Below are 25,698 nucleotides of genomic sequence, written 5' to 3'. Positions count from 1 at the left end.
AATGTATGTATTGAGTGAATAGTAATAGTAGGATTAAGAAAATGATACTTTGTCTAGCAGAAAGAAATGCCTAGTCCCTAGTCATTCGAAATTTCAAGCATTTTAAGCAACTTTAGAGCTATTATATTATACGTTTAGAATTGAAGAGATCAAATCAATTATCACCAGATTGAATAGTCGACTAAATTGAACTATACATACCTCAACCTAACATGTATAATTTTGGGAAAATTCGTGGTACATACTGATGTTAATTTAATGGTTGCATTTCATGCGTTACAAACTAACAATTGATGCTAAAAAACATCTTTAAACAAACAAACATATTGAACAAATCTGAACAAATCATGTGTGTAATTCATCATCTTACAACTTCATACAATTTTTATTACAAACATCCTTGGTATCCAATTATAAATCTTTTTTAGTACAAAGATTCTTGCATATAGCATGGGAATATATATAATATTAACTTATACGAAGTAATTATCTTTTGCAAACTACCCCAGCTCCTGTGCCACTAGCACAGTTCATGCTAGCAACTTCCAAGGCCTCAAATGAAGCCTCATCTTGGCCACCATTAAACCGCGAAGCCAAACAATCAGTAGCGAAAATGCTACTAGTTGCATACTCCCTCTCGCCTCCCACGACTGCCATGGCTGCTCCTACATTCACCTTACTAACATAGTCATTCCTATAAGTTTTTCCTAGCACACCATCAACTTTGCCCGTTAATGAGTAGAACTTAAATCCTAGGTCAAGATGCGCGAAGCAATCCTCATTGGTTATCCCATAGTTGTGCACCCTAGACTCATGCTCGGTAATAGGTACAACCTTAGCTGTGATCTTGAATTTTCTTTCAACTTCAATAACAACATTGTTGGTTACACTATCAACCCTTGTAATGGTTACTTGTGGTGTAGATGTGGATTGCCATTTGTACCCTAGGGTTTCCTCTAGGAAAATAGGCTCTCCATCGAAAGTTAATGAAAGGCGGTCATTGGCATCATCCCATGTAGAGGTCTTCTTGGCTCCTAAGAAGAGACGGTGGTTGTCAAAGAGGATTCCAGTGGATTGAACCCAAGTGAAGTCACGGCCCATGTTTTCGTTTCGTTTTCCTATGAAGTGTGCGTTGATGTGGAGGTTGGGATCTGTTACAAGGCAAAAGTCTTGTTCTTTTTTACCATGGAAGTAGAAGGTAATTCCGTCTCCTCCTATGAATCGAGGGTCTTGACATACTGCTCCCGGATAGTCACAACCTATATATAACCAATCAAACAAGAATTAGAAAAGCATACTATAAATGATATGGAGTAATATGATTGCATTAAAGCTCCTCAAATTAGAATTAGCATAATAAATGAGCATGTAGCATGATATTTATTTTATCTAGGTGTATGTATATATATGTTGTAAATTGCAATATTACTTGCTATAAAAATGAATCATTTTGTAGTAAAATTTGACTTTTTAAGGTAACTCATGTGTTAAGATATATTTACGACTAGGAAATTAATTTAAATGAATGAAAGAAAAAAAATGATTAATTAAGTTGAAAATACTATATATATATAGATCAGATACAGATAAAGATAATAGAGTCTTACTGCAAACTGGTTTGCAACTGGCACAATCAACTTGACAAGAAGTAGGGCAATTGGCAGGGCATACATGCTCTTGATTATAACATTGTCCATAGTAACTATTCCTACATCGAACTTTCTTTCTAGAGGCAGCACCAGAAGAGTTAGGAGGAGAAGAAGGCGTTGAAGGGGTAGAAGGAGTTGGTGATGGTGTGGGAGGTTTTGGTGAAGGTGTTGGCGTAGAGGGTGGTGATGGAGATGATGGTGTAGGGCTTGAAGGCGTTTGTGAAGGTGGTGATGGGGATGGTGAAGATGGTGGGGTTGGAGTAGATGGAGAGGGTGTTGTTGTTGGCGTAGGAGGATTGTAGGTTGGTGGAGTTGGAGTTGAAGGGGATGGTGATCCTTTATCACCATCATCATTCTTACCACCTTTATCATCTTTGTCATCTCCATCTTTCTTGCCACCTTTATCATCTTCTCCATCATCTTTCTTACCACCTTTATCATCATCTTTCTTACCACCTTTATCATCTTCTCCATCATCTTTCTTACCGCCTTTATCATCATCTTTCTTACCACCTTTATCATCATCACCTCCTTTCTTATCATCATCATCACCATCTTTCTTACCACCTTTATCATCACCTCCTTCTTTATCATCATCACCATCGTCTTTCTTACCACCTTTATCATCTGAATCAGACGGAGGAGAGACATACTCATCCTCAGGAGGCGATCCTGGACCACAAATGGGCTTGCAAGAAGCACATTCAACTGTGCAACTATCAGGACAAAACTTAGGGCAAACATGTTCTAAGTTATAGCACATTTTGTACTTTTTGATCTTACATGACGCTCTTGAAGGATTTTTGGCAATCCCTGGAGGAGTCGCGGCCTCTATCACAACAACCAACAACAAAAGAAAACACCCAAGATAAACTACCTTGGGCAAAGCCATTTTTAAAAACAATTCAAGCAAAAACTAGTTTTTTTTTTTTTTTTTTTCCTCAACTTTAGAACTAAGGGATAAACTTGTATGTATTATTTATGTGTATACAAGTTTTGAGCTGAGGACTGATATCTAGTACCAAAGGAAACCAACCCTTTATATAGATGTTTTGGTACGTAGCTAGTCCTTGCATGTTTAGGATTTATTAGTAGTCCCTTAGATTACGGGTCAATGCGTTGAGCACAAATTAACAAAATGAATACGAGTGTACCTTTATTAAGTTATCTTCCACATGCATGCATGGCGGTCCAAGATATTATAATTCATATTATGCTTGTGTAGATATTAAGGGCCTAATTGATTATGCTAGATCAGACTAGCTAGCTAAGAGCCTAAGAAGGTTAATTAACATTGGTTGTCAATCTTGTCATTAAGTTTTTGATGCTTCATGCACTTAATTTACACCCTGAATAAGCTAAAGGGGAAATGAAAAAAAAAAAGAAGTAATATTAGACTCCATGGGTTTGATTCCGTGAGCTCTTAAAACTAACTTGTAAATTATTTGGAATTTTCTATGTTACATCACACAAATGATATGGTTAAGGTTCTCATCAATTATGCATATTAGTGGAGAAAATATATAATTTCTAATTCAGTATAAAGACAGGATGTGTCGATAGATTATAATGTAGGAAAAAGTCCCGTGAGTTTTAACCTGTACTACATAATACAGAGTATCTGTTATCATAAATTAAATTATGTTAGTGTATGAGTAATTTGAGTTGTATAATAATAATATGGAGGTAGGAGCTAATTTATCTCTTGCTAATTAATGGTGTTATCTTTGTTAATTAGGGAGACAAAACTAAAAAGGACCTTTGATTGCTAATTATGCTAACCTTAATTTTTTCCACTTTATAAATTGATTTCACTTTAATCCAAAGAAAAGAGGGGCATTTTAATTATTTTGCACATGTAGCAACACTGCAACAACTAGATTAATGGGCACAATTTGATTAAGTGAGAGCTAGCTTATCTTATGATGCTTATAATTGAAGATGGATATCAAATAAGTAAGGGTTCAAAACATATTGGAGAGATTAATTATCAAATAAGAAATCAAATACTTTATTTTTAGTCAATTGGGTTTTTGCCTTTTGAGGTAAGGTGGAGTTTAATTGAAGCTAAATTTAGAAAGGGATTTATTAATAATTGTCTTACAAATTAAATATGTTGCATAGTATGACCCAAGATAATTAATTGTCACTTGAAACACTTAGTTCTGGGAATATTTGGATTATTAACCTTAGGATGAAATTCAGAAATTATATTGGAATTGCCTCTATATGAACATGGCCAGATTCAAAGAACATATGTTACTTCAGTGCTAAGTTGGTTGATATGGACTACAAGAAAACAGAGTTTCCACATTGCATCACATGCTCACAACACTATGTTAGTAAATCGAAGTTTAGAACAAGTCGATTCTGTTCAAGTTCGGTTTAAGTCATACTCGAGCTATGATTCAGTTGTAGAGATCATATTAGTGTTGTTTCTTACTAGATGAATTGTTGGGTAACTCATTGGAATTGTAGGTTTTTAAGAGCATAGTAGTACTGCTTAAAGTTAAAGGTACAACAAACAGGACTTGGAGAAATTTATTCTAGTTGCTAGTTGTATGAGCTGTTTGAGCATTCTAGAATCAAGATTACATATTTACAATAAGCAGCATCATGCAACCACATGCCCACAGCACAACTGGTATGGACTTCAAGCGTTCCAGTAATCAGTATTCAACGTAGTATGATCGCTCGAAGTCAATTGGTATTTACAGTCCACAGCCAGAAACTCATAATTCCTGCAAAGAACCTGAAACCACAGTTCATTTCTCAGACATTATGCTTCTTATTTGGTTGCAATTCAACCGTAAATTGCACCAAAGACTACCTTCCTACCAGGATGGTACTTTAAAACAAGAAACAATTCGGCAATTCGGAATTAGTAAACATTCAAAATGCTACAGCAACAATGGAGGGATAAGTTAAATACCGGCATTATATTTCATAGTTTAATAAACTGACAGAAGATTCAGAAGGTTAAACCATTACTGGGACTGATGTATAACCACAGGAATGCAATTTTCAACCTAGGAGCAGGCCAATGAATGAGGCTTAACAATTCGAGGTAACAGAGTACACATAGTACAAACATGTGAAAGTTTACAACTATTCTCCGAATCAAGGTTTTTCAGCTGTGCTAAGAACAAATTGGAATAAGATCAACCAACTATTGAAGTTTTATTTTGGTCATGCTAATTTGCTAAAAACAAAGTGCATTCCATTTATCCTTTGATCTTATTGGAACAAAATCGACTTACATTCAGAGTTTCATTTTATGAGAATGCATCTTATAGGTGATCCCTCAGCACCAAGCATCCTAAGGGGCAAGCAATGAACATTGTATGTTCCTGCAGGGACGCCGTCCAGTTTTAGAGCTTCTACGAGTATAATTTCCTGCAGCATGTGATTCAACCTTAACACAGTAAAAGAATGCAACACTTATAAAGGAAAAGAATAGAATTGCAGATGACATGAAACCCTATAATGCCAGACCCAGATTTCAGAAGTTACATTCACAATTTCACAGTTTCACACCTATAATACCCTTTCAATCACAGTGGAAAAAAAATCAACTTCTATGGCTAGATAATGGCCATTGGTTACATACACGAAATCAAACTCAAGGTGATTGCCTCCCCTAACGAAGGTCAGGCCATGTATTGTTTTACTGAACCTAGTATGGAACCAAATAAACCCAATAAAAAGTCAGACCGAGTCATTTGAATAAAAAGTTGTGTTTTCAGAAGCTCTGCAAAGCCCCCAAGGCTTTTCATCTGCACAAGTACCAATTGTTCTGTATGTTGTATTTTTAGAAGCTCCGTCTTGCCCCCAAGGATAACTTCCAGTTCACAAAGTTAGACTGTTGCACTCGAAACTTCTAATCAATGTTAGCTGATATAACCAATGAGGATCAATTTGAGCAAAGTTCTTACCCTGCTTGCGAGGAAAACAAGATGAGAAGAAGCCAGGTGATCGTATGCAGCAGCAGATAAGTAATCAACACCTACAACATTGATGTGATATTAGTAAACTGTCTTATAATATCACAGATTTCAGCATTGTTCATTTATAAACCTCTTCAAAGGATGACAGCAACAAACAACCTAATATACATCAGGACCATCACAAACACTGTTTCTTATTCGTTCAAAACAGAACAACGAAGACTTAAATTACATATAAAATTTTATAACAGCGAAGAAAATGCCAAACAAGTCAAAAGCTGCCTCCATCTCAATAGTTTGTGAAAATTGATTGATGATCAACTTTGTGGAAAAAAAGCAGCTAAATAATTACATTTCTGATTTCAAGGCATATATTTCCCACTACGAGTCTATGACATTATATGACTGACAGGTGAAGCAAATGATCTGCTGACTGAAGGGATGTGAAATCCTTGTGAAAAAACTTACCAACAAGCTTGATGTCTGTGTTATCCACCAACCATTTTGCCCCATCTTTCATGAAACCCACATAGCTAGTATCAAACTCCTTATTGAACATGAGGCCCCTAGCATGACAAAATTCCATTTTTAGAATTGTTGCACATTTGGACAAAATGATGGAAGAAAAAGATGCAGAATATGTCAATGAAGTTCAATTGTGATAGGTTTAAGCTACGGCACACTCTTCTAGCAATCTTGTGCAGGGAAGCAAATATGATACCACATGCCAGACCTGGCTAGTTGTACCTTGGTCCTTGCTAATAGGCCAATGGATGATCAAGTATGTTCAAGAACAGCACCAGATTTTAAATTTACCTGTCAGTGTTTAGAGTTCTGAAAAGTACGCGGCGTACTCCTTTTGGAATGTGTAGTGACTTCATTACATCCGCTGTGAAAATATAGTTATATATGGTGTTGTCAGTCTATTATTCAGTGACAGCATTTTTAGGAATACAAGTGAAACCATTATTCTAATAGCCTTTTTTCCCCTAAATTTTTCTAAAGCTAAGTAACTAGCTCATCAGAGAAATAAAAACTCTTCAGTTGACCTTTTCAATTAAACTGTATGCACACACTTTTAAAGGCTCAAAACGAGAAGGTGAACAAACAGAATTTTAGGAGGGGTACCAGTTATGTTGCTATCCCTTGGTACATCAACCAACAGGGCAGGACCTGTAATAAAAAAAACAAACAGAAATAAGCAATTAAATGATCAACAATATATAATCATTAGCCAAATATCGAAAAATCAAACAAAAGCCAAGTACTATCAGTTCAATAAAACTAAATTTCACCAAATAGTAGAATAACAAGCATCACCATCACCTAGCTAAACATAACAGCAAGACCCACTAACTCTATTTCGTGTATTAGAGCCATAAAAGACAATGATGTAGCCCGACTGAATCTCAGGTCTTGAGTACAACCACTACGAGTCTACGACTATACCAAATAAACCACTAGAAGTCAATCACAAATATCCATAATATAGCAAAGAACTAAATCATTGATCCAACAAATAATTAATTTCCAATTAAAACCCAAAAAAAGAATAAAACATAATTTATTTGTATTACCATTAAGGACATCAAGATCAAGAGTATCAACATCGAAACCAGCCTCGAAATAGTGATCAAAGAAGTGGCCAGGAGCATCAACATGAGTACCAGTATGAGTGTGAAATTTCATCCTAGAGAAGTTGGCTATGGAACCATTTCTCATGGTTTTAACCAGCCATACAAACTGCCCCAGACTATCAGGCATACGGATAAAGTCCGGCATGTTAGGGGTGATGCGGTGGGTGATGTCGATGATCCGGCCGGCTTCCCCATAAGTCTCTACACTCTGGTGGATAAGGTTGCATGATTCTCCACCGTGTGCGGTGGTGGAAAGGATGATGATGATGAGGAGGAAGAGAAGGTGGTGGTTGAAATTCATGTTGGAGTTTAGTGAAGTTGGTGAGTAAGAGTTTGACACAGAAATACAATACCATTGATAAGGATGTGCTAAAATCCATATGATTGTACTAGTGGAATAAAATATACCAAGAGTTAATAATTCACTGTTTGTCTGTTTCATATAAAAATGTCCCGCTCTTTTTTCTACCTCATTCACAATAATTTCTCCGTTTTATACTGAATATACTCCAAAGTCCAAACAAATTAGCATTTTAGTACTGTTTTAGTTTGGAAATTTAACATTAAAGTAAAAAATTAGCATTAAAAGGATCAAGACGTCAAAAATTCAATATACACTTGAAAAAAAAGGTAAGCCATGTTGAATTTTCAAATTTTGATCAGATTTGTTGTAATTAAACTTTGACCGTAGTTACATGTAAAATTGTAAAATGAGGTGGTTATTTAGGTACGGAGAGGGTATAGTTGGAAACAAGGTTCACAATCCTGATTACCAGTGGTGGATGCAAGGATTTTTGTGGGGTCCATTGACCCCACTTGAAAAAAAAAATTCTTACCAAATTAATTTTTTTCTTTCTATAAAGATTGCTTATACTACCTCCGTTTCTTATTTCTTGCAACAAAGGGGTATTATTTGTGAGATATAAAATATTCATTTGTTGCAAGAAATAAGAAACGGAGGTAGTATTTTTCATTAAATGACCCCATTAAAATTTATCAAATGTATTTTGACCCCGTTAAATATTTTTTCTGGAACCGCCACTGCTGATTATTGTACATGCAAACCACAAGGATAAACTGAAAATAAAAAGAACAATAAAATACATAATCTGGCTAAATACATAACCAATTTAACCTGGCTTTATGTAGAAACAATACAAGACCCTGTTTTGGGTTCATCACAGCAAGTCTGCCATTTTGGGTGGTGTTCAAAACCTGGCTAAATACATAACCAATTTACAATAATATGTTATGACACAGTATCTACTGCAACATAACGTGGCACAACCGCACAACATATATAATCTCTTCTATCTCTTGCAACCATCAGTTACCAGCCTTACCACATTTCACTTCCAGAAACCCATCCCTGAATCCATAGTCCACAACTCAACACATCGGAAATGCTCTGTCAAGTTTGAGATTCACCTGAACAAAATCATGTGCATATAAACAAGGTGAAGGGAGCATCAAAACAATAATATGAGCTCCAGCAAAAAAAATGCAGCGAAATCCACTTACAGTGGTAGCATCACTTGATTAGAATGCATCTAATAGGTGCCCCCTCAGCAACAGACAGCCGTGGAGGCAAGCAATGCACATTATACATTCCTGCAGGGACATTATCCAGCTTTAGAGCTTCGACTAAAATTATTTCCTGCAGCATGACAAGATGATCGTTATCAGTGTTAATCCTACTGACTACTGACTTAAAAAGAGAAGGCAAGTGTACTCAAAAGTAAACAGCACAGGACAAGCAACTCGTAAAAATAAAAATCAGTAAGGCAATGGTTGTTTTGAAGAGCATGTCAAAGCTCTTGGGTATTTACATTTTATATTGTCTCATCTTGCCTTTCCTTTCCAATGTTTTAAAAGGCATGAAGTGAAGGCGCCATACACGTTTTTCCTCCTTAAATCCTTGTCAATAATATTACATGTTGATGCCTCAAAGTTATAATAAGAAGTACTAATGATTGTAAGTATGTAACCAGCTAAGAATAATTGAAGTTCTTACGCTGCTTTCAAGGAAAACAAGATGGGCAGGAGTCAAGTCATCAAATGCAGCAGCAGATAAATAGTCGATACCTACAATGCCAACATGGTTATTAGTTCCATCTGAAGTAGACAAGTCAACTTCCTACACAGTTTAATTTTCAGCAATGTTCTTTTATTACAATCTCAATCCATACACCAAAATTCAAAAAAAAAAAAAAAACCCAACAATAATCACCATCTTAATATCTATCCAGCAATTGCTCAAGTCTCAAAAGCCAATATTATAAGCAACTAGAACAAATTATCACAAAGATGATTCGGCTATATATGTAAGATTCTGCTTGCCAAATCTATATAATCAAATAACTATGTTAGGAAAATTATTTTCCAACTATAAGCAGTGACATGACAATATTATTTTAACAGAGGTGATACTTGGACTGATGATGTGATTAGGAGTTAGTATCAGGAAATCTTACCGACAAGCTTGATGTTTGTATTATCTTTCAACCATTGAGCACCATCCTCCATGAAGCCGACAAAGCTAGAATCAAACTCCTTTTGAAACATAAGGCGCCTATAATGAGAAATAATATTATAAATTTTATAATTTATAGTAACCTTGGCACAAAGAATCAGCAGAAGACACAAAAAAGAGGATATTGTCAAATACATCACAAGAAGCTTCAGTAGCTTAGACTTATAGAGAGAGAGAGACGACTAAAGCATTCAATAACACTGTGAATAAATGAGGAGAAATTTTCACCTAGAAATTAAACTATCATTTGACTGAGAATAAAATCTGTGACTCACACTTTCTACAACAATGCCTAATTAAGCTATTAATTTCAAAGGAACTTAGCAAATAGATGATCAAATATGCCAGCAGAAAGAGACAGCAGGTATCAATTTTACCTGTCTGTATTTAAAGTTCTGAAAAGAACACGGCGAACTTCTTTAGGAATGTGTAGAGATTGCATCACACTTGCTGTAAAAAGTATAATGTTTATCAGTCCATCAATCCAGTTCAGCAACGAAAACTGATATAAGATACTATAACTTTACTTTAAACAACAGAGATATCCTCTACTCTATAGCAACTGATTTCAACAAATGAATTTGAAAGACTAATCCCTTAATCTTAATTTTCAGAAAAATGATTATGATCTAAAGACTGACATCTCTGCAAGTACTGCAGAAAACAGCTTACAAGCAGAAGTTACAAGAAGCATTAGTCAAAGTGAAAGCAAGCTTACAGCCTAATAACCCCTTAAAACTACAATTTCTTAACCTCAAATTCACAACAAATGTAATAAACAATTAACAAACACTCATACAAATACTAAAGTAAACAGCGGGCAGAGATAAGCAGAACGTCTTTTACCAGTTATGTTGCTATCTCTAGGTACATCAACCAATAGGGCAGGTCCTGTAATCAACAACATACCACAGTATAAAAATAAATAAATAAATAAATAAAGGTAAATCAACAACCAATTATCATAATTACCCAAAAAAGCAACTAACAAAACTAACTAAAAATCAAGTTTCAACCTAACATCCAATATCCCCACCATATCAAATATATCAGTTATAAAAAGTAATATGACATCTACCACGATTACAATGTAAAATAGAGCAAATAGGCAATACCATTGAGAACATCAAGATCAAGAGCATCAATATCAAATCCAGCATCCAAGTAATCATCATAAAAGTGGCTAGGAGCATCAACATGTGTTCCAGTATGAGAGGCGATTTTCAACTGGGAGCTATTAGCAATGGAGCCATTTTTCATGGTCATGAGAAGCCAAATGAACTGACCAACACCATCGGAAGAGCCAAACGTGGGCATATTGGGGTGTATACGGTGGGTAATGTCGATGATACGTCCATTACCATAAGTTTCCCTTCTTTCCGGGGTTATGGCGAATCCGCATGATTCTTCCCCGTAAATGGAGGGATATGCGGAGGTTGCTGCGGCAGAGAAGAGGAGGAGGAGATAGAGTTGGGGATTCATGGCGAGAGAGTAAGTGGATCAGAAAGAGAGGAAGTTGAAGTTGTTTATTGAAGTACGTAGAAATATATTTAAAGACTTCATACTCATAACATGGCCATATTCAAACATATGTATGTTACTTTAGTGCCAAGTTGGTTGTTATGGACTAAGAAAACAGAGTTTCCACATTGCCATCGCCGGCTTATAAGGGGAGCACCTTCAGCACTCCTTTTGTGGGGCCCGCATCTTTATAAAAAAATAAAACAAAAAGCTGCGGGCTTGTTACTGTGCATGCAAAACATAGGAATACAATGAAATAAAAAGAATGGTAGAATTTAGGGTGTCTAATAGTGATCAATTTAAAATGTAATTGATTACTCCAAATGTAAAATCCACTATTTTGGAATAAATTAAAAACATGATCCACTTAATCCAATCTGCATCCACAAAAGTTAGCCAGCAGATGGCTTTATGTAGAAATAATACTAGAGCTTGACTGTGTTCATCATAGCAAGAATTTACAATAAAATGTCATGACACAATATCTACTGCAACGTAACGTAGCACGACGTATATAATCTCTTTATCTCTTACAACCATCGGTTACCAGCCTTACCACATTCCACTTCCAGGAACCCATCCCTAAAGCCATAGTGCACAGCTCCACACATTAAAAATGCTCTGTCAATTTTGAGATTCACCTGAACAAAATCATGTGCATGTTATAAGGTGAAGGGGACATTAAAAACAATAATAGGAGCTCCAGCAAAACCAATGCACCGGAATCCACTTACAGTGGAAGCATCACTTGATTAGAATGCATCTTATAGGTGCCCCCTCAGCAACAGACAGCCGTGGAGGCAAGCAATGCACATTATACATTCCTGCAGGGACATTATCCAGCTTTAGAGCTTCGACTAGAATAATTTCCTGCAGCACAAGATGATCAGTGTTATTCCTACTAACTATTGAGTTAAAAAAGAGAATGCATATGTACTTAAAGGTAAAAAGCCCAGAGACAAGGAACTCATAAACAATACAAATTTTCTTGTTTTGGATCAATAGAAGAGAATTTAATTGCATGTTGCAGCATATGAGAATGCTATAGCTGGAATTTGGGAAGATGATTGAACATCTGTTAATACCAAGCTATATTAGTAGCAAGAATTTATCCTTCTATAAAAATATAGGCTGAAAATTTATTTCCCAATTAGACACGAGTTCATGCCAGCTTGACTGATTTCTATATTAAATCCAGTCACAAGTTTAGTTGAATTATCAGTATAAAGTAGCAATTATTTTGAGGAGCTTGGAAATTTACAATTTTATACTTCCTTTGTTCATCCAAAATAACAATTCCCTTGTGTGACACCTCACTAGATCTTGCCTTTCCTCTCCAGAGTCTTAAAAGGAATAACATGAAGACCCCATACACTGTTTTCCTCCTTAAGTCCTCATCATAAATATTACAATGTTCCACCGTCAAAGCTATAATAAGAAGTTTAACTTAATGCAAGTATGTAACCAACTAAAAAAAAAAAATTTGAAGTAGGCTCTTACCCTGCTTTCAAGGAAAACAAGATGAGAAGGAGCCAAGTCATCATACGCAGCAGCAGATAGATAGTCAATACCTACAACGCCAACAGGATTATTAGTTCCATCTTAAGAAAAGAATTTTAACTTTCCTACACAGTTAAATTTTCAGTAATGTTCTTTTATAAGCATCTCAAATTACCATCACCACCTAATATCTATCAAGCCATTGCTGAGGTCTTAAAAGCCAAAATTATACAGTATGAGTATGCAACTAGAACTAATTATCACGATTTTAAATGATATGGGCCATATGGCCTAATTTGTTGATTCAGCTTTCCTCAAGCGCAAGATAAATGTAATGGATCCGGACCCAGCTAATCAGTCCAAACAACATGTGACTCTCACATATGTCAGGAGAAGGAGAAAGTGTAGCACCATGGCACCACTACAGCAGCTGGTCAGGGGTACAGAACAGGACAACAACAATTGATGAGCTGTGCAGCAAGTGAAGAAAAAACCAGCCACCAGATCAGTTTGGGGACTTGTGTATATAAATGAAAAAGGGGGGAAGCTTAGGGCAGGCAGTTTGTAGTAGAGTATTCTCTGAGTGTTGTGGGCTAAACCCACTGATTGAGAGTTGTAGGCTAAACATACTAGTTTTGTGTTTCTTGGTTGCTGCTATTGTTAAATATAATCAAGCTTGAAGCTTTCTCCTTCAATTGTTCTGTTTATTACTGTTTGCCTTGTTGTTAGTTGAGTAGTGGTCTGAGTCCATTGCAATAAACTATAATACTACATAATCAAATAGCTTTGTAAAGAAAACAAGACATGACTTGACATAATATTTTAACAGCGGTAATACTTTGACTGATAAGTGATTAGGAGTAAGTATAAGGACTGAAGGGGTGGTAAAATCATACAGTAAAAACTTACCAACAAGTTTGATGTCTGTATTATCTTTCAACCATTGAGCACCATCCTCCATGAAACCCACATAGCTAGAATCAAACTCCTTTTTGAACATAAGGCGCCTGGAATGAGAAGAATTATAAATTTTATTATAAAAAGTAACCTTGGGTCCTTGGGACAAAGCATCAACAGAAGACAAAAAAGAGGAAATTTCCAGCTAAAATTGTCACGGATATCATTAGATCCTAGCTTCAGTAACTTGGAGAGAGAGAGAGAGAGCATTCAATAACATTGTGAATACATGAGAAATTTTCACCCAGATAACTATCACTTGACCGGGAATGCAATCTTTGATTCACAATTTCTACAGGATTCACGATCAGTTAAATTTAACAAGACTAACAGTTTTCAACAAGTTTTATAGCTTTCCTTTTTATTCAGAGTACAATAATCTATGCTACCACTCATATTTTCTATGAAGCTTATTAGGTACCAAGTTATAAGTCTGCTAGACTAATAAAAGTGTAAACCCAAAACCCAGTTGGACAGTTAGCCCACCTACTTGCCTGTCTAGCTGCTAACGCACTATGCTTAAAGCAGAAAGAAATGAAGCAGCCTGATAACACTCGAGCCAGGCACTACAAGCTTGACTAAGACAAACCCAAACACATGCAATGATTTCAGAGCTTCTTTCCCCCAAGATTTTTTTTTTTCTTTGCAGAGGGGAGGGTGGATTACATAACCAGTTAAGTGACAATATTTTTCATCAACTCAGAATCCTAATAAAATCTCTGGATCACCACCAAACAAAACCCCTCACCTATCAAGCAAGAAGATAGGCCACAATAGAGCCAATGCTTTTGACATGACTCTGGCAAAACTTATGAACTAAAAGTTAGCAAACACACAGTATATTACCCTTTATGAGGTGTGTGAACTGGCTGATACAAAGCAACAACATGCACCAATAACCAGCTCATAAAACTTAATGAAGTGGCTCCCACCTAGGTTTCCATCAGTCCTTAGGCTTCACCAAGGGCAATAAATATACTAACCCATTTCAGCTGTGATAGCTTATAATACAGTCCTTATAACAAACTTATGCACGGAAGCACCAAGACTCCACATCACATGCCAAAAAAACAACCCGGCAAGTGATGCTTCATAATTGCAATATAATTACTCAAGGAAATGGCCTTCTGAAGAAATAATGTGCGAAGTGATTGCAATGAAAATTGATAAAATTTGGGAGGTTAGTTAGATACTAAGATGCCATAGTGACATCTCCAATAGAAAGACCTCCACATGACAAAATGCCAGGAAAATCCTACGCAGTTATGCAGCCCACAGCAATACAGTTTACAAGCAAAATGTAGGATGCAATTTGATCATAAAGTTATCTCTGGCAATTCTTTATTGCGCACACCAAAAGGCAATGAAAAGTCAGCTACCCCTATAATAAACACCCAATATTCCATTCTTGTGTACATGTTCCTATATCTATGAGAAATGGCTATGAAAAGAATGCCTTATAACTTAATAAGTTCAAAAGAAAAGAAAAAGGCTAATAGATGATCACATATGCCAGCAGAAAGAAGCAGCAGGTATCAACTTTACCTGTCTGTGTTTAAAGTTCTGAAAAGAACCCGACGTACTCCTTTAGGGATGTGTAGAGATTTCATCACACTTGCTGTAACAAATAATGTTCACAATCTCATCAGTCTATTAATCCATTTCAGCAATTGTAAAGGAAGCCCTAGCTTGATTAGCTTCCTAGTAATAGAATATGCAATACATCATTTCAAATGCTACAGCAAGTCCGTGTATTCAGGAATTCTCAAAGGAAACATACATGATACAGGACGCTGTAAAAATATGCAGAGTATGTAGTAGTTGTTCTAGTCAATAAGCACTGATCAAAAGCGATGTAAGACTAAGCAATGTGACATCAAAGGGTAACATGTCAACTTCTAATGAAATAATTTCCTGCCTAAACTATTTTTGACATCATCCTCTTCAGTTCCCAGACTGAGATTATGATTACACATTTTTCGAATAAAAGAATAACAGAAATTATTTTCAGAAAATGATTTAAGATTTTAAAGACTGACATCTCTACAGGTACTGCAGTAAACAGCTTACAAACAGAATTTACAAGAATCATTACTTAACCCCTCTATTTCATAATACTTGCATATAATGCACGCACATCCATTAGGATATAACTTTATCAGCTAATCTCTCTTTTAAAAAATTGATATAATGTTTTGATTTTTTTCGTTGCAAGTATAAAGAGCAACTAACATCAAAGTTCAATCTCAAAACCTGCGTATGCCTTATCGCTAACCCTTGGTATAATCAACCAAGGGTGCAGGAACACTCATCCTAGTGACTTTACTTTCGACAATCCGATTTTCCATTATAAATTAATGGATCTTTAACAATAATTATCCCAGAAAATGCAACTTACAGCCTAACAAAGTAGCAATTAACACCCTTTTAAACAAATTTATCATTTTTAAATGAAGATAACAAACACTCCAAAAAGTACTGAAGTAAATAGCAAACAAAAAACAACTCTGAACTAAGAAAAGTACCAGTTATGTTGCTATCTCTTGGTACATCAACCAGTAGTGCAGGACCTGTAATAACAACAAAACACAGTACACAGTACAAAAACGAAAATCAACCACCAATTAATCACCATCATAATCAATAACCAAAACACTACCCAAAAATCAACTAAACAAAACCATCATCGAATTTACAAAAAGCATCATTAATAAATAGTCATACGACATCTGGATAAAAATAAAAAACCCACCAAGGAAATTTAAAAATCAAAAGTATACCATTAAGAACATCAAGGTCAAGGGAATCAATATTAAACCCAGCATCCAAATAATCATCATAGAAATGACTAGGAGCATCAACGTGGGTCCCAGTATGAGAAGCGATTTTCATCTCGGAATTATTAGCAATGGACCCATTTTTCATACTCTTAAGAAGCCAAATGAACTGACCAACACCATCGGAAGATTCAAAGGCCGGCATATCTGGGTGAATAAGGTGGGTGATGTCGATGATTCGTCCGTCACCGTAAGTTTCCCTTCTTTCCGGGGTTACGGCGGCGCCGGAGAATCCGCATGATTCTTCGCCGTATGAAGAAGGATATGCGGAGGTTGTTGCGGTGGAGATGGTGGCGGAGAGAAGGAGGGTTGCGGTGGTGAAGAGGAGCAGGAGATGGAGTTGGTGATTCATGGCGAGAGAGTTGGTGGGAAACACTGAAAGAGGGGAGTTGAAGTTGTTTGGAGTTGGAGAGAATCAGAGAATTACTAATTTTTTCTTTTTTAAAATTTTTTTTGAATTTATCTTATCAATACTTTTTTTTTTTTTTTTTTGAAAGGATCTTATCAATACTTATTTGACCTTATTGTTAAAAAAAAAAAGAAAAATTATTTTAGTTAAATGAGGATAAAATAAGATGCCCGTAAAAAAAAAAAAAAAATAAGGTGAACAATTGAACTTATTCCAGGTTGAATGTAGAATTGTTTTTCATGCGAAAATTAATTAAGATATCCGTAAAAAAGAATTGACTAGTAGTTCATTAGTCTTTTCTTTTGACCGTTGATGAAGACTTCTTAGTATTTGAGATTGAATTTTGTCACAAGTTTGTATGGCTAAGACGTAGGAGTAGTAAAACTAATGTTGATTTGAGGCATAAGAATTATTAATATTTACTCCTTATGAGTAATTTCTTTTTTTTAAAAAAAAAGGGAAACAAAAGGTTGAGATCTATGGAGTATTAATTTTCAATAAGAAGCTACGAGTAAAGTCCCAGTCACTTCACCTTATTTTTGCTGAACTTAAATTTTTTTTACCGTATTGAACTAAAATTATGTTTGATTGAACAGGAAATTTTTTTTTTAAAGTGAACAGGGCCTAATTGATAATCAAATATAGAGTATTATTTAAAGAATTAATTTACCTAACCTAACCTAAATCGTTTGGACTCATATTGAACATGATTTGACACACTCAAATGTCACATGATCTCATACTTTATCGCAAAACACCTTCCATTAGAAGTACTATGTATTTCAAAAACTGGATAGTATGGACTATAGAGTAAATCACGATGTAAAAAAGATGTTAATTTTCTTTTCCCGTTATGTCAATCAAACAAACACTTAGAATCGTATTCATATCCTTCCATTTTACTTACTCGTACATAGTAGCAAAGCTTGGTAGAGTTGGTGGGAAACTCATCTTGTGATCTCAAAGTCACAAGTTTGAGTCTCACTTAAATTGAATTGCTACGCAGCCAGTCCACAACTAAGCAAATGTTTTACTCCCAAAAGTACTAGTAATATGAATGACCTTACTCTCAATTAGTGGACCAAACATAAATCATATTTTATTAATTTCACATTCGCTTTGCTCCAATTCTCAAGGCTCCATCACCCTGATCACTGTACATGCAAAATAAAAGAATACAATGGAATAATGAATGGTAGAATTCAGATCTCTATTAGAGATTGTTCTGTTCTGATCAATTTAAAATGTTATTTATTACTTCAAATCAAACATCCACTATTAAAAACTAGATCAATCTAATCCAATCTGCATCCACATGAAGTTAGCCAGTATATGGCTTTATGTATAAACAATACTAATCTTGACTGTTCATCATAGCAAGTCTACTGCAACGTAACGTGGCACAACTTGGAAATGCTCCACACATTCCACTTCCAGAAACCCATCCCTAATCCATAGTCCACAGCTCCACACACTGGAAATAATCTGTCAAGTTTGAGATTCACCTGAACAAAATCATGTGCATATAAACAAGGTGAAGGGGGCAGTAAAACAATAGTAGGAGCTCTAGCAGAACCAATGCAGTAGAATCCACTTACAGTGGAAGAATCACTTGATTAGAATGCATCTTATAGGTGCCCCCTCAGCAACAGACAGCCGTGGAGGCAAGCAATGTACATTATACATTCCTGCAGGCACATTGTCCAGCTTTAGAGCTTCGACTAGAATAATTTCCTGCATCATGACAAGATGACTATGATCAGTGTCATTCCTACTCACAATTGACTTGAAAAGAGAAGGCAAGTGTACTCAAAAGTAAACAGCACAGAGACAAGTAACGCGTTAACAATACAAATTTTTTGTTTGGAATCAATAGATGAGAGCTTAAGGGCATGTTGCAGTAGATAGAATGCTACAGTTGAGAAGATGATTATTTAGTTGAATTATCTGTAAGGCAATGGTTGTTTTGAAGAGAATGTGGCAACGCTTTTGGGTATTTACATCTTCATACTTCCTTTGTTGATCCAAAATAACAAATTCCTTTGGCATTGTCTCATCTTGCCTTTCCTTTCGAATGTTTTATAAGGCATGAAGTGAAGGCACCATACACTGCTTTCATCCTTAAATCCTAGTCAATATTAAAATGTTGCAGCCTCAAAGTTATAATAAGAAGTTCTAATGAATGTAAGTATTAAAGTATGTGTAACCAGCTAAGAATATTTGAAGTAGGCCTTTACCCTGCTTTTAAGGAAAACAAGATGGGAAGGAGCCAAGTCATCAAACGCAGCAGCAGATAGATAGTCGATACCTACAATGTCAGCATTGTTATTAGTTCCATCTGAAGTAGAGAATACAACTTTCCTACACAATTTGATTTTCAGCAATGTTCTTTTATTAGCATTTCAATGCACCAAACTTCAAAAGGTCAAAAAACAACAATTATCACCATCTAATATATATCCAGCCATTGCTGAGGTCTCAAAAGCCAATATTATAAGCAACTAGCCAACTAGAACAAATTATCGCAAACTTAGATGATTCGGCTTTATATGTTTGATTCTGCTTGCCAAAACTATATAATCAAATAGCTATGTCAGAAAAATTATTATAAGCCATGACTTGACATGTTATTTTAACAGAGATGATACTTTGAGTCTTTGACTAATGAAGTGATTAGGAATTAGTATAAGGAAAACTGACCAACAAGCTTGATGTCTGTATTATCTTTCAACCATTGAGCACCATCCTCCATGAAGCCCACGTAGCTAGAATCAAACTCTTTTTGAAACATAAGGCGCCTAGAATGAGAAGAATTATAAATTTTACGAAGTATAATTTATAGTAACCTTGGGACATAGCATCAGCAGAAGACACAAAATGAAGAAAGTGTCCAGGACATCACTAGAAGCTTCAGTAGCTTTAACTTTTAGAGAGACAGAGAAAATAGAAGCATTTTATAACACTGAATAAATAGGAGAAATTTTCACCCAGGAACTATCATTTGACTGAGATTAAATTCTGTTATTCACAATTTCTACAAGACTAACGATCAATTAAGCATATTAGGTGACAATATTTTTCATCTATTCGGAATCCTAATAAAAACTCTGGAGCACCACCAACCCAAAATCCCTTACCCATCTCAATTGGGTGGCATCAAGCAAGAAGATACGCCACAATAGGACCATTTTGACATGACTTCAACATAAGTTATAGAATTTAAGTTAGAAAAAATACAGTATATTACCCCTTATAAGATGCGTGAAGTGGCTGATACAAAGCAATAAATCAAGATCAGTCCATACTAGGCATTGGTATTTTGCCAAGGGCAATGAATATGTCAACTCATTTCAGCTGTAATAGCCTACTACATGAACTGCCCTAAACAAACTTACACAGAGAAGCAACTAAGATCCCACATCACATGCCAAAAGGCAACAGGCCAACAGCCTGGCCAGGCGAGTTATGATGCTTGTAATCGCGATGTAACTACTTAGGGAAAGGTCATTAATTGTGAAGAAATAATGTGTGAAGTGATTGCAATGAAAATTGATGATAGATTTGGGAGGTTAGTTGGATGCCAAAGTTGATATCTCCATTAGAATGACATCCACAAGACAATAGGAACCCAATATTTCATTCTTGTGTGCATGTTCCTTTTACTATAGGAAATGGCTATGAAAAGGAATAGCTAATAAGTACAGTAATAATCAAATAAGTTAAAAAAAAATAATAGATGATCAAATATGCCAGCAGAAAGAAACAGCAGGTATCAATTTTACCTGTCTGTGTTTAAAGTTCTGAAAAGAACGCGACGAACTCCTTTAGGAATGTGTAGAGATTTCATCACACTTGCTGTAAAAAGCATAATGTTTACAATGCCATCAGTCTATTATCCATTTCAGGGACGAAATACATGGATACCAACCCCCCCTCCCGGCCTCCCCAAAAACAATTCTTTTGCTGCCTTACCAATATTCACAAAAGAAACAAACATGATACAATTTTTAGACACTGTAAAACTATGTGGAGTATGTAGTAGTTGTTAGTGATCAAAAGCTATGTAACTTTACTTTCAACAACATAGATACCCACTACTTCCTAGAAATTGAATTGAGCAATATTTAGCAAATGACTCTTTAAAAGACTAATAAGCAGAAGTTACAATAATCATTAGTCCAAGTGAATTCAAGCTTACAGCCTAAAAAAAAAAAAATTAAAAAAAAAAAAATCATATTTAGCCTCAGTTTCACAAGAGAAGTTGAACTTTTACCAGTTATGTTGCTATCTCTTGGTACATCAACCAATAGTGCAGGACCTGTAATCAACAACATGCCACAATACATATAACTATATAAGTAAATCAACAACTAATCATCATAATTACCCAAAATAGCAGATAATCATAAGCAACCAAAAATGAACTTTATTTCAACCTAACATCTAATATTTCGGGAAAACACAATAAATATATTAATAAAGGAAAACTTTTGTATACACACGATTTACAATAAAATTACTGTACATGACAACAAAAAAAAGTTTTATAATGGTAATTTAATTTCATTCAATCACTAATAATTGATTTTTTGTCGTTTAAAATGTGAATTTTTACTAATAAAGCGTATAATTTTTATTTGTATTGAGTTACTATTATGCTTATTGGGGTAATTTTTATTCAATTCAGGGGTAACTTTTGATCACTTTACCCTATCTTTATAATTGATGTACAATAATTGTACACCCGATTTTTTTTAAAGTTTGTGATTAATAAAAAGCCGTACGACATCCATAACGATAATAATATAAAAATCAAACCAACAATCCAACCCGAAAAGCTAAAAATTATACCATTAAGAACATCAAGATCAAGGGAATCAATATTAAATCCAGCAACCAGATAATCATCATAGAAATGACTAGGAGCATCAACATGGGTCCCAGTATGAGTGGCAATTTTCATCTCGGAATTATTAGCAATGGAACCATTTTTCATGCTCTTAACAAGCCAAATGAACTGACCAATACCATCGGAAGAGCCAAACTCCGGCATATTGGGGTTTATACGGTGAGTAATGTCAATAATTCGGCCGTTACCGTAAGTTTCCCTTCTTTCCGGGGTTACGGCGGCGCCGGAGAATGCGCATGATTCTTCGCCGTATGAAGAAGGGTATGCGGAGTTTGTTGCGGCGGAGAGAAAGAGGGTTGCGGTGGTGAAGAGGAGGAGGAGATGGAGTTGGTGATTCATGGCGAGAGAATTACTGTTTTACTGAAAGAGGGGAGTTGGAGAGAATTACTGTTTTACTGCCAAGTATTTAAAGACTTATTTATCTTATCTAAATTACGATACTCAATGATTTATCTGAATTTATTAAACTTATCTTTTTTTTGGTGAAATTTATTAATCTTATCTGTGTATATATTAGTAGTTGTAATTTGGAGTTGAATGAACCATTATCGGTTTTTATCAAAACTTATTTTTCTTGAATTTATATTACCAAAACTTATTCGATATTATCATAATTCATTTTTGAGTTAAATGAGGATAAATAAGATTAACAATTGAACTTATTTGAAGTTGAATGCAAAATTGTTTTTTATGCAAAAATTAATTAAGATATTGATAAGAATTGACTAGTAGTCCATTAGTCTATTCTTTTGACCGTTAATGAAGACTTTTTAGTACTTGAGATTAAATTTTGTCACAAGTGACCTTATATAATTTGTGTAGCTAAGACATGGTAAAACTAATTGGCTCGAACTTCGAAGACATTATTTCTTCAAGTTTTTTCATACTGGAATTTCGCAATGTTGATATGAGTCATAAGATGTTAAAATAAGGTTGAGATTTATGGAGTATTAATTTTCAATAAGAAGTTATGAGTAATTGGTAATCAATTTGAAAATTAGAGAGTACTCGTATTATTTAAAGACTTAATTTACCTAACCTAACCTAAATTGTTTGGACCCATATTGAACATGATTTGAAACACTCAAATGTCACATGATCTCATATTCCATCGCAAAACACCTTTCATTATAAGTACAATGTTTTTCGAAAATTGGATAGTATAGACACCTTCCATTATAAGTGCTATGTATTTCGAAAATTGGATAGTATAGACACCTTCCATTATAAGTAGGACTACAGAGTAAATAGCAAAAGGTGTAAATTTTATGTCAATCAAACAAACACTTAAAATCATATTCGTACGCTTGCATTTTACTTACATATACGTAGCAAAGCTTGGTGGGGTTGGTGGGAAACTCACCTTGTGACTTTGAGGTCACAACAATGTTATTAAAATCGCGATTCGGATCGTAGAATTGTGTACGATTTTACGATGTACGATTCTACGATCCCAATCCACCCAAACATTTTAAATCGTCGGTAGAATCGTTCATAGAATCGGTGGAATCGGTCTTCTACGCTGATTCTAACGATTTTACTCCCGCAAAAAGTCTAGTTTTTCGAAACCCATAACTTTTGATTGCGAAGCCGGAATTAGGCTTATAATATATCGTTGGAAAACTCTCGAGTCCTACTTTCTAATACAATTTGTCCCATAAGGGTATCATAGTTGAGCCTAACTTTAGTCAATAACTTATATATTATTCAATATAAATCATAATTAAGCTTATGAAACGTCAATTAATTTTTAAAATTCTATCCAATCGTTTAAATTTTGTGGGTAAAAGAATATATTCTTGAGTCTTATGCACTCAACTTTGGGCAAATAAAAAACACTTTTTGTTATAACAAACTTATGAATAATGCAAAACGTCAAAATTCACTATTAAATTAAAAAAAAGTAGCCCATGTTGAAAATTTTAAAGATTGCTCTGATTAGTTTTAATCAAACATTGACCACAGTTTAAAGGTAAAATTGACCACGGTACCAAACTATATAAACAATCAATGGCATTCACTTCCTTGGACTTTGGGACAAATAAAAGAATCGGAGAAAATGCATTATCATCATCAATGATCGCAACGGCATGCATAGAAATATAGAATAGGGAAAATACGAGCAGTATATACTCCTTGGATGCATTAAAAAAATAAAATATCTTTTGAGGTTAAGAAAATTTATAGGGTTAAAAGTAGTTCATATACGATTAAAAATATAGTATCCTATATAAATTAAAATAGGGTTTTAAAACCTTCCGGACTCTAAAATAAAAATATGAGAATAGGAAAGTTATTTAATAAATAAATATAAACTATATATAAAATCATAAAATATTCGGGTATTACCATCTACCCTCCTTAAAACAAGTTTCGTTCTCGAAACTTAAAACAGAAAAGTTTAGGGTATTACAATCTACCCTCCTTAAAATAAGTTTTGTCCTCGAAACATAAGTAGATAAATAACTTACTTGTAGATTTAAAAGAACCAAAACAATCTTAATAAAATATGGGTAATGTTATATGTAGCCCTTAGGGCTATATATAAGCATTAAATATACTCTTGGAAATTGTATAAAATTAGGAATTTATGACAAAAACACGCATAAATCAGTGTTATTAGTGTTTATATTTTGACGGTTTCTTAACTTTTTACGATTTTCAAGTGTAAATTTAATGCTTATATGTAGCCCGTAGGGCTATGTATAACATTTTCCATAAAATATATAGTTAGAGTAAATAAAATATTAGGGATATTACAATAATTAATGCTTTGTGTTGAATTTTGTAATTTATTACTAAACTAATTATATAATGCGATTACCTTCGATTGCAAATGTGAAATTTTTCCCTTTTTTCCCTTCTATAATGAAATGGGGAATTCGTTAGCGTATTTAGTAATTAGCATTCTTTATTAGGAATGTATATAAGCAATTCAGTTTGCATAGATATGTAATACTAACTACATATCCTACACCTACAAGTTATAAAAAAAAGAGCACTCCCTAAATTAGATACGTACGGAGTATATTACAAGTAAATTCAGTCAAAGAATATACATTCATTTTAGCATTACATATAACATTGCAAATAACATTTGTTTAATTAGTTTATGGCCTTCTAATTACTCAATCTTCCATGCATTAAGCATTTTGATTGATATGATTACAAATAAATCTGCTACTACTGTTACAACAATCTGACGCAATCTTAATTTAACAATAGAAAACATATAAGCCTCAACCAGCAATCTGAAGCAAACTTACCATTGAATAAACACAAGGCATACATAATCAACATCAAATTACCTTGTACAAGACATAGACAAAACATAGACCACATTTTTTTAAAGCAAAAATTCAAAATTTTATTAAAAGCAATTCGTTACTAATTAACCACTTCAACTTTCATGATCTAAATGAACATATGTTAAGATAAAAAAAAAACCATTATTTCTTCGACTAATTATGTAATATGTAATGTATTGTGTAATTCGACATGATGATTCAAATTTTAAATTGGCCTATTGATCAACATCTTTCATTCATTTACTAATATAAATTTTACTAATTTTAGAAACCAAGATAGATTTTTTTTTTTTTTAAATCGTCAATCATTTTTTTCGATTTGCCACTTAGCCTTATTCCTAATATCTTTTACATTAGTTCATGTTTTACCGAACAATGATTGCTCATTTTATACATCAAATTAATTGACGTAATTTTTGAACAATCCTTTTTACTAAAATAAAAATTAATCACACATTCTTCTTTTGAAACAAAAAATAATCTTTCTAATA

At 34.4% G+C, this 25,698-nt stretch overlaps 3 protein-coding genes and 2 pseudogenes across 6 annotated transcripts; all 5 read right to left on the bottom strand.

Annotated features, from left to right (window-relative positions):
• Positions 1-337: 337 nt before the first annotated feature.
• LOC145621074 (uncharacterized) lies at positions 338-2,648 on the bottom strand. Its single transcript, XM_081675809.1, has 2 exons — positions 1,608-2,648; positions 338-1,259 (listed from the first exon to the last, which is right to left on the bottom strand). Exons 1-2 carry the CDS (start codon positions 2,539-2,541, stop codon positions 487-489), a joined length of 1,707 nt encoding a protein of 568 aa, XP_081531935.1. The 5' UTR covers positions 2,542-2,648; the 3' UTR covers positions 338-486.
• A 2,263-nt stretch (positions 2,649-4,911) lies between these two features.
• On the bottom strand, positions 4,912-7,588 carry LOC145620082 (cyclase-like protein 2; annotated as a pseudogene). Its single transcript, XR_014108182.1, has 6 exons — positions 7,174-7,588; positions 6,725-6,769; positions 6,413-6,485; positions 6,065-6,162; positions 5,585-5,655; positions 4,912-5,045 (listed from the first exon to the last, which is right to left on the bottom strand). The product of XR_014108182.1 is annotated as a cyclase-like protein 2 (transcript).
• Positions 7,589-8,375: 787 nt separating this feature from the next.
• On the bottom strand, positions 8,376-17,064 carry LOC145621076 (cyclase-like protein 2). 2 transcript variants are annotated; one of them, XM_081675812.1, is made up of 7 exons: positions 16,525-17,064; positions 16,270-16,314; positions 15,290-15,362; positions 13,697-13,794; positions 12,788-12,858; positions 12,022-12,157; positions 8,376-8,661 (listed from the first exon to the last, which is right to left on the bottom strand). In XM_081675812.1, exons 1-6 carry the CDS (start codon positions 16,931-16,933, stop codon positions 12,032-12,034), a joined length of 822 nt encoding a protein of 273 aa, XP_081531938.1. In that variant the 5' UTR covers positions 16,934-17,064; the 3' UTR covers positions 8,376-8,661; positions 12,022-12,031. The 2 variants fall into 2 exon arrangements, with proteins under 2 accessions (XP_081531938.1, XP_081531937.1); XM_081675811.1 differs by lacking the exon at positions 8,376-8,661 and adding an exon at positions 11,569-11,928 and having other exon boundaries at positions 16,525-17,063.
• On the bottom strand, positions 8,560-11,443 carry LOC145620081 (cyclase-like protein 2; annotated as a pseudogene). The gene is made up of 7 exons (XR_014108181.1): positions 10,882-11,443; positions 10,613-10,657; positions 10,144-10,216; positions 9,708-9,805; positions 9,248-9,318; positions 8,755-8,890; positions 8,560-8,602 (listed from the first exon to the last, which is right to left on the bottom strand). The product of XR_014108181.1 is annotated as a cyclase-like protein 2 (transcript).
• A 1,322-nt stretch (positions 17,065-18,386) lies between the features above and the next one.
• On the bottom strand, positions 18,387-22,244 carry LOC145621077 (cyclase-like protein 2). The gene is made up of 7 exons (XM_081675813.1): positions 21,842-22,244; positions 21,264-21,308; positions 20,773-20,845; positions 19,691-19,788; positions 19,228-19,298; positions 18,589-18,724; positions 18,387-18,495 (listed from the first exon to the last, which is right to left on the bottom strand). Exons 1-6 carry the CDS (start codon positions 22,236-22,238, stop codon positions 18,599-18,601), a joined length of 810 nt encoding a protein of 269 aa, XP_081531939.1. The 5' UTR covers positions 22,239-22,244; the 3' UTR covers positions 18,387-18,495; positions 18,589-18,598.
• Positions 22,245-25,698: the final 3,454 nt, after the last annotated feature.

This window comes from Chenopodium album, chromosome 27 (assembly GCF_948465745.1).
Source record: "Chenopodium album chromosome 27, dcCheAlbu1.1, whole genome shotgun sequence".
Lineage (NCBI taxonomy): Eukaryota > Viridiplantae > Streptophyta > Magnoliopsida > Caryophyllales > Amaranthaceae > Chenopodium > Chenopodium album.
The sequence above is the reverse complement of the archived record's forward strand: the minus strand, read 5'-3'. Positions and strand labels throughout refer to the sequence as shown.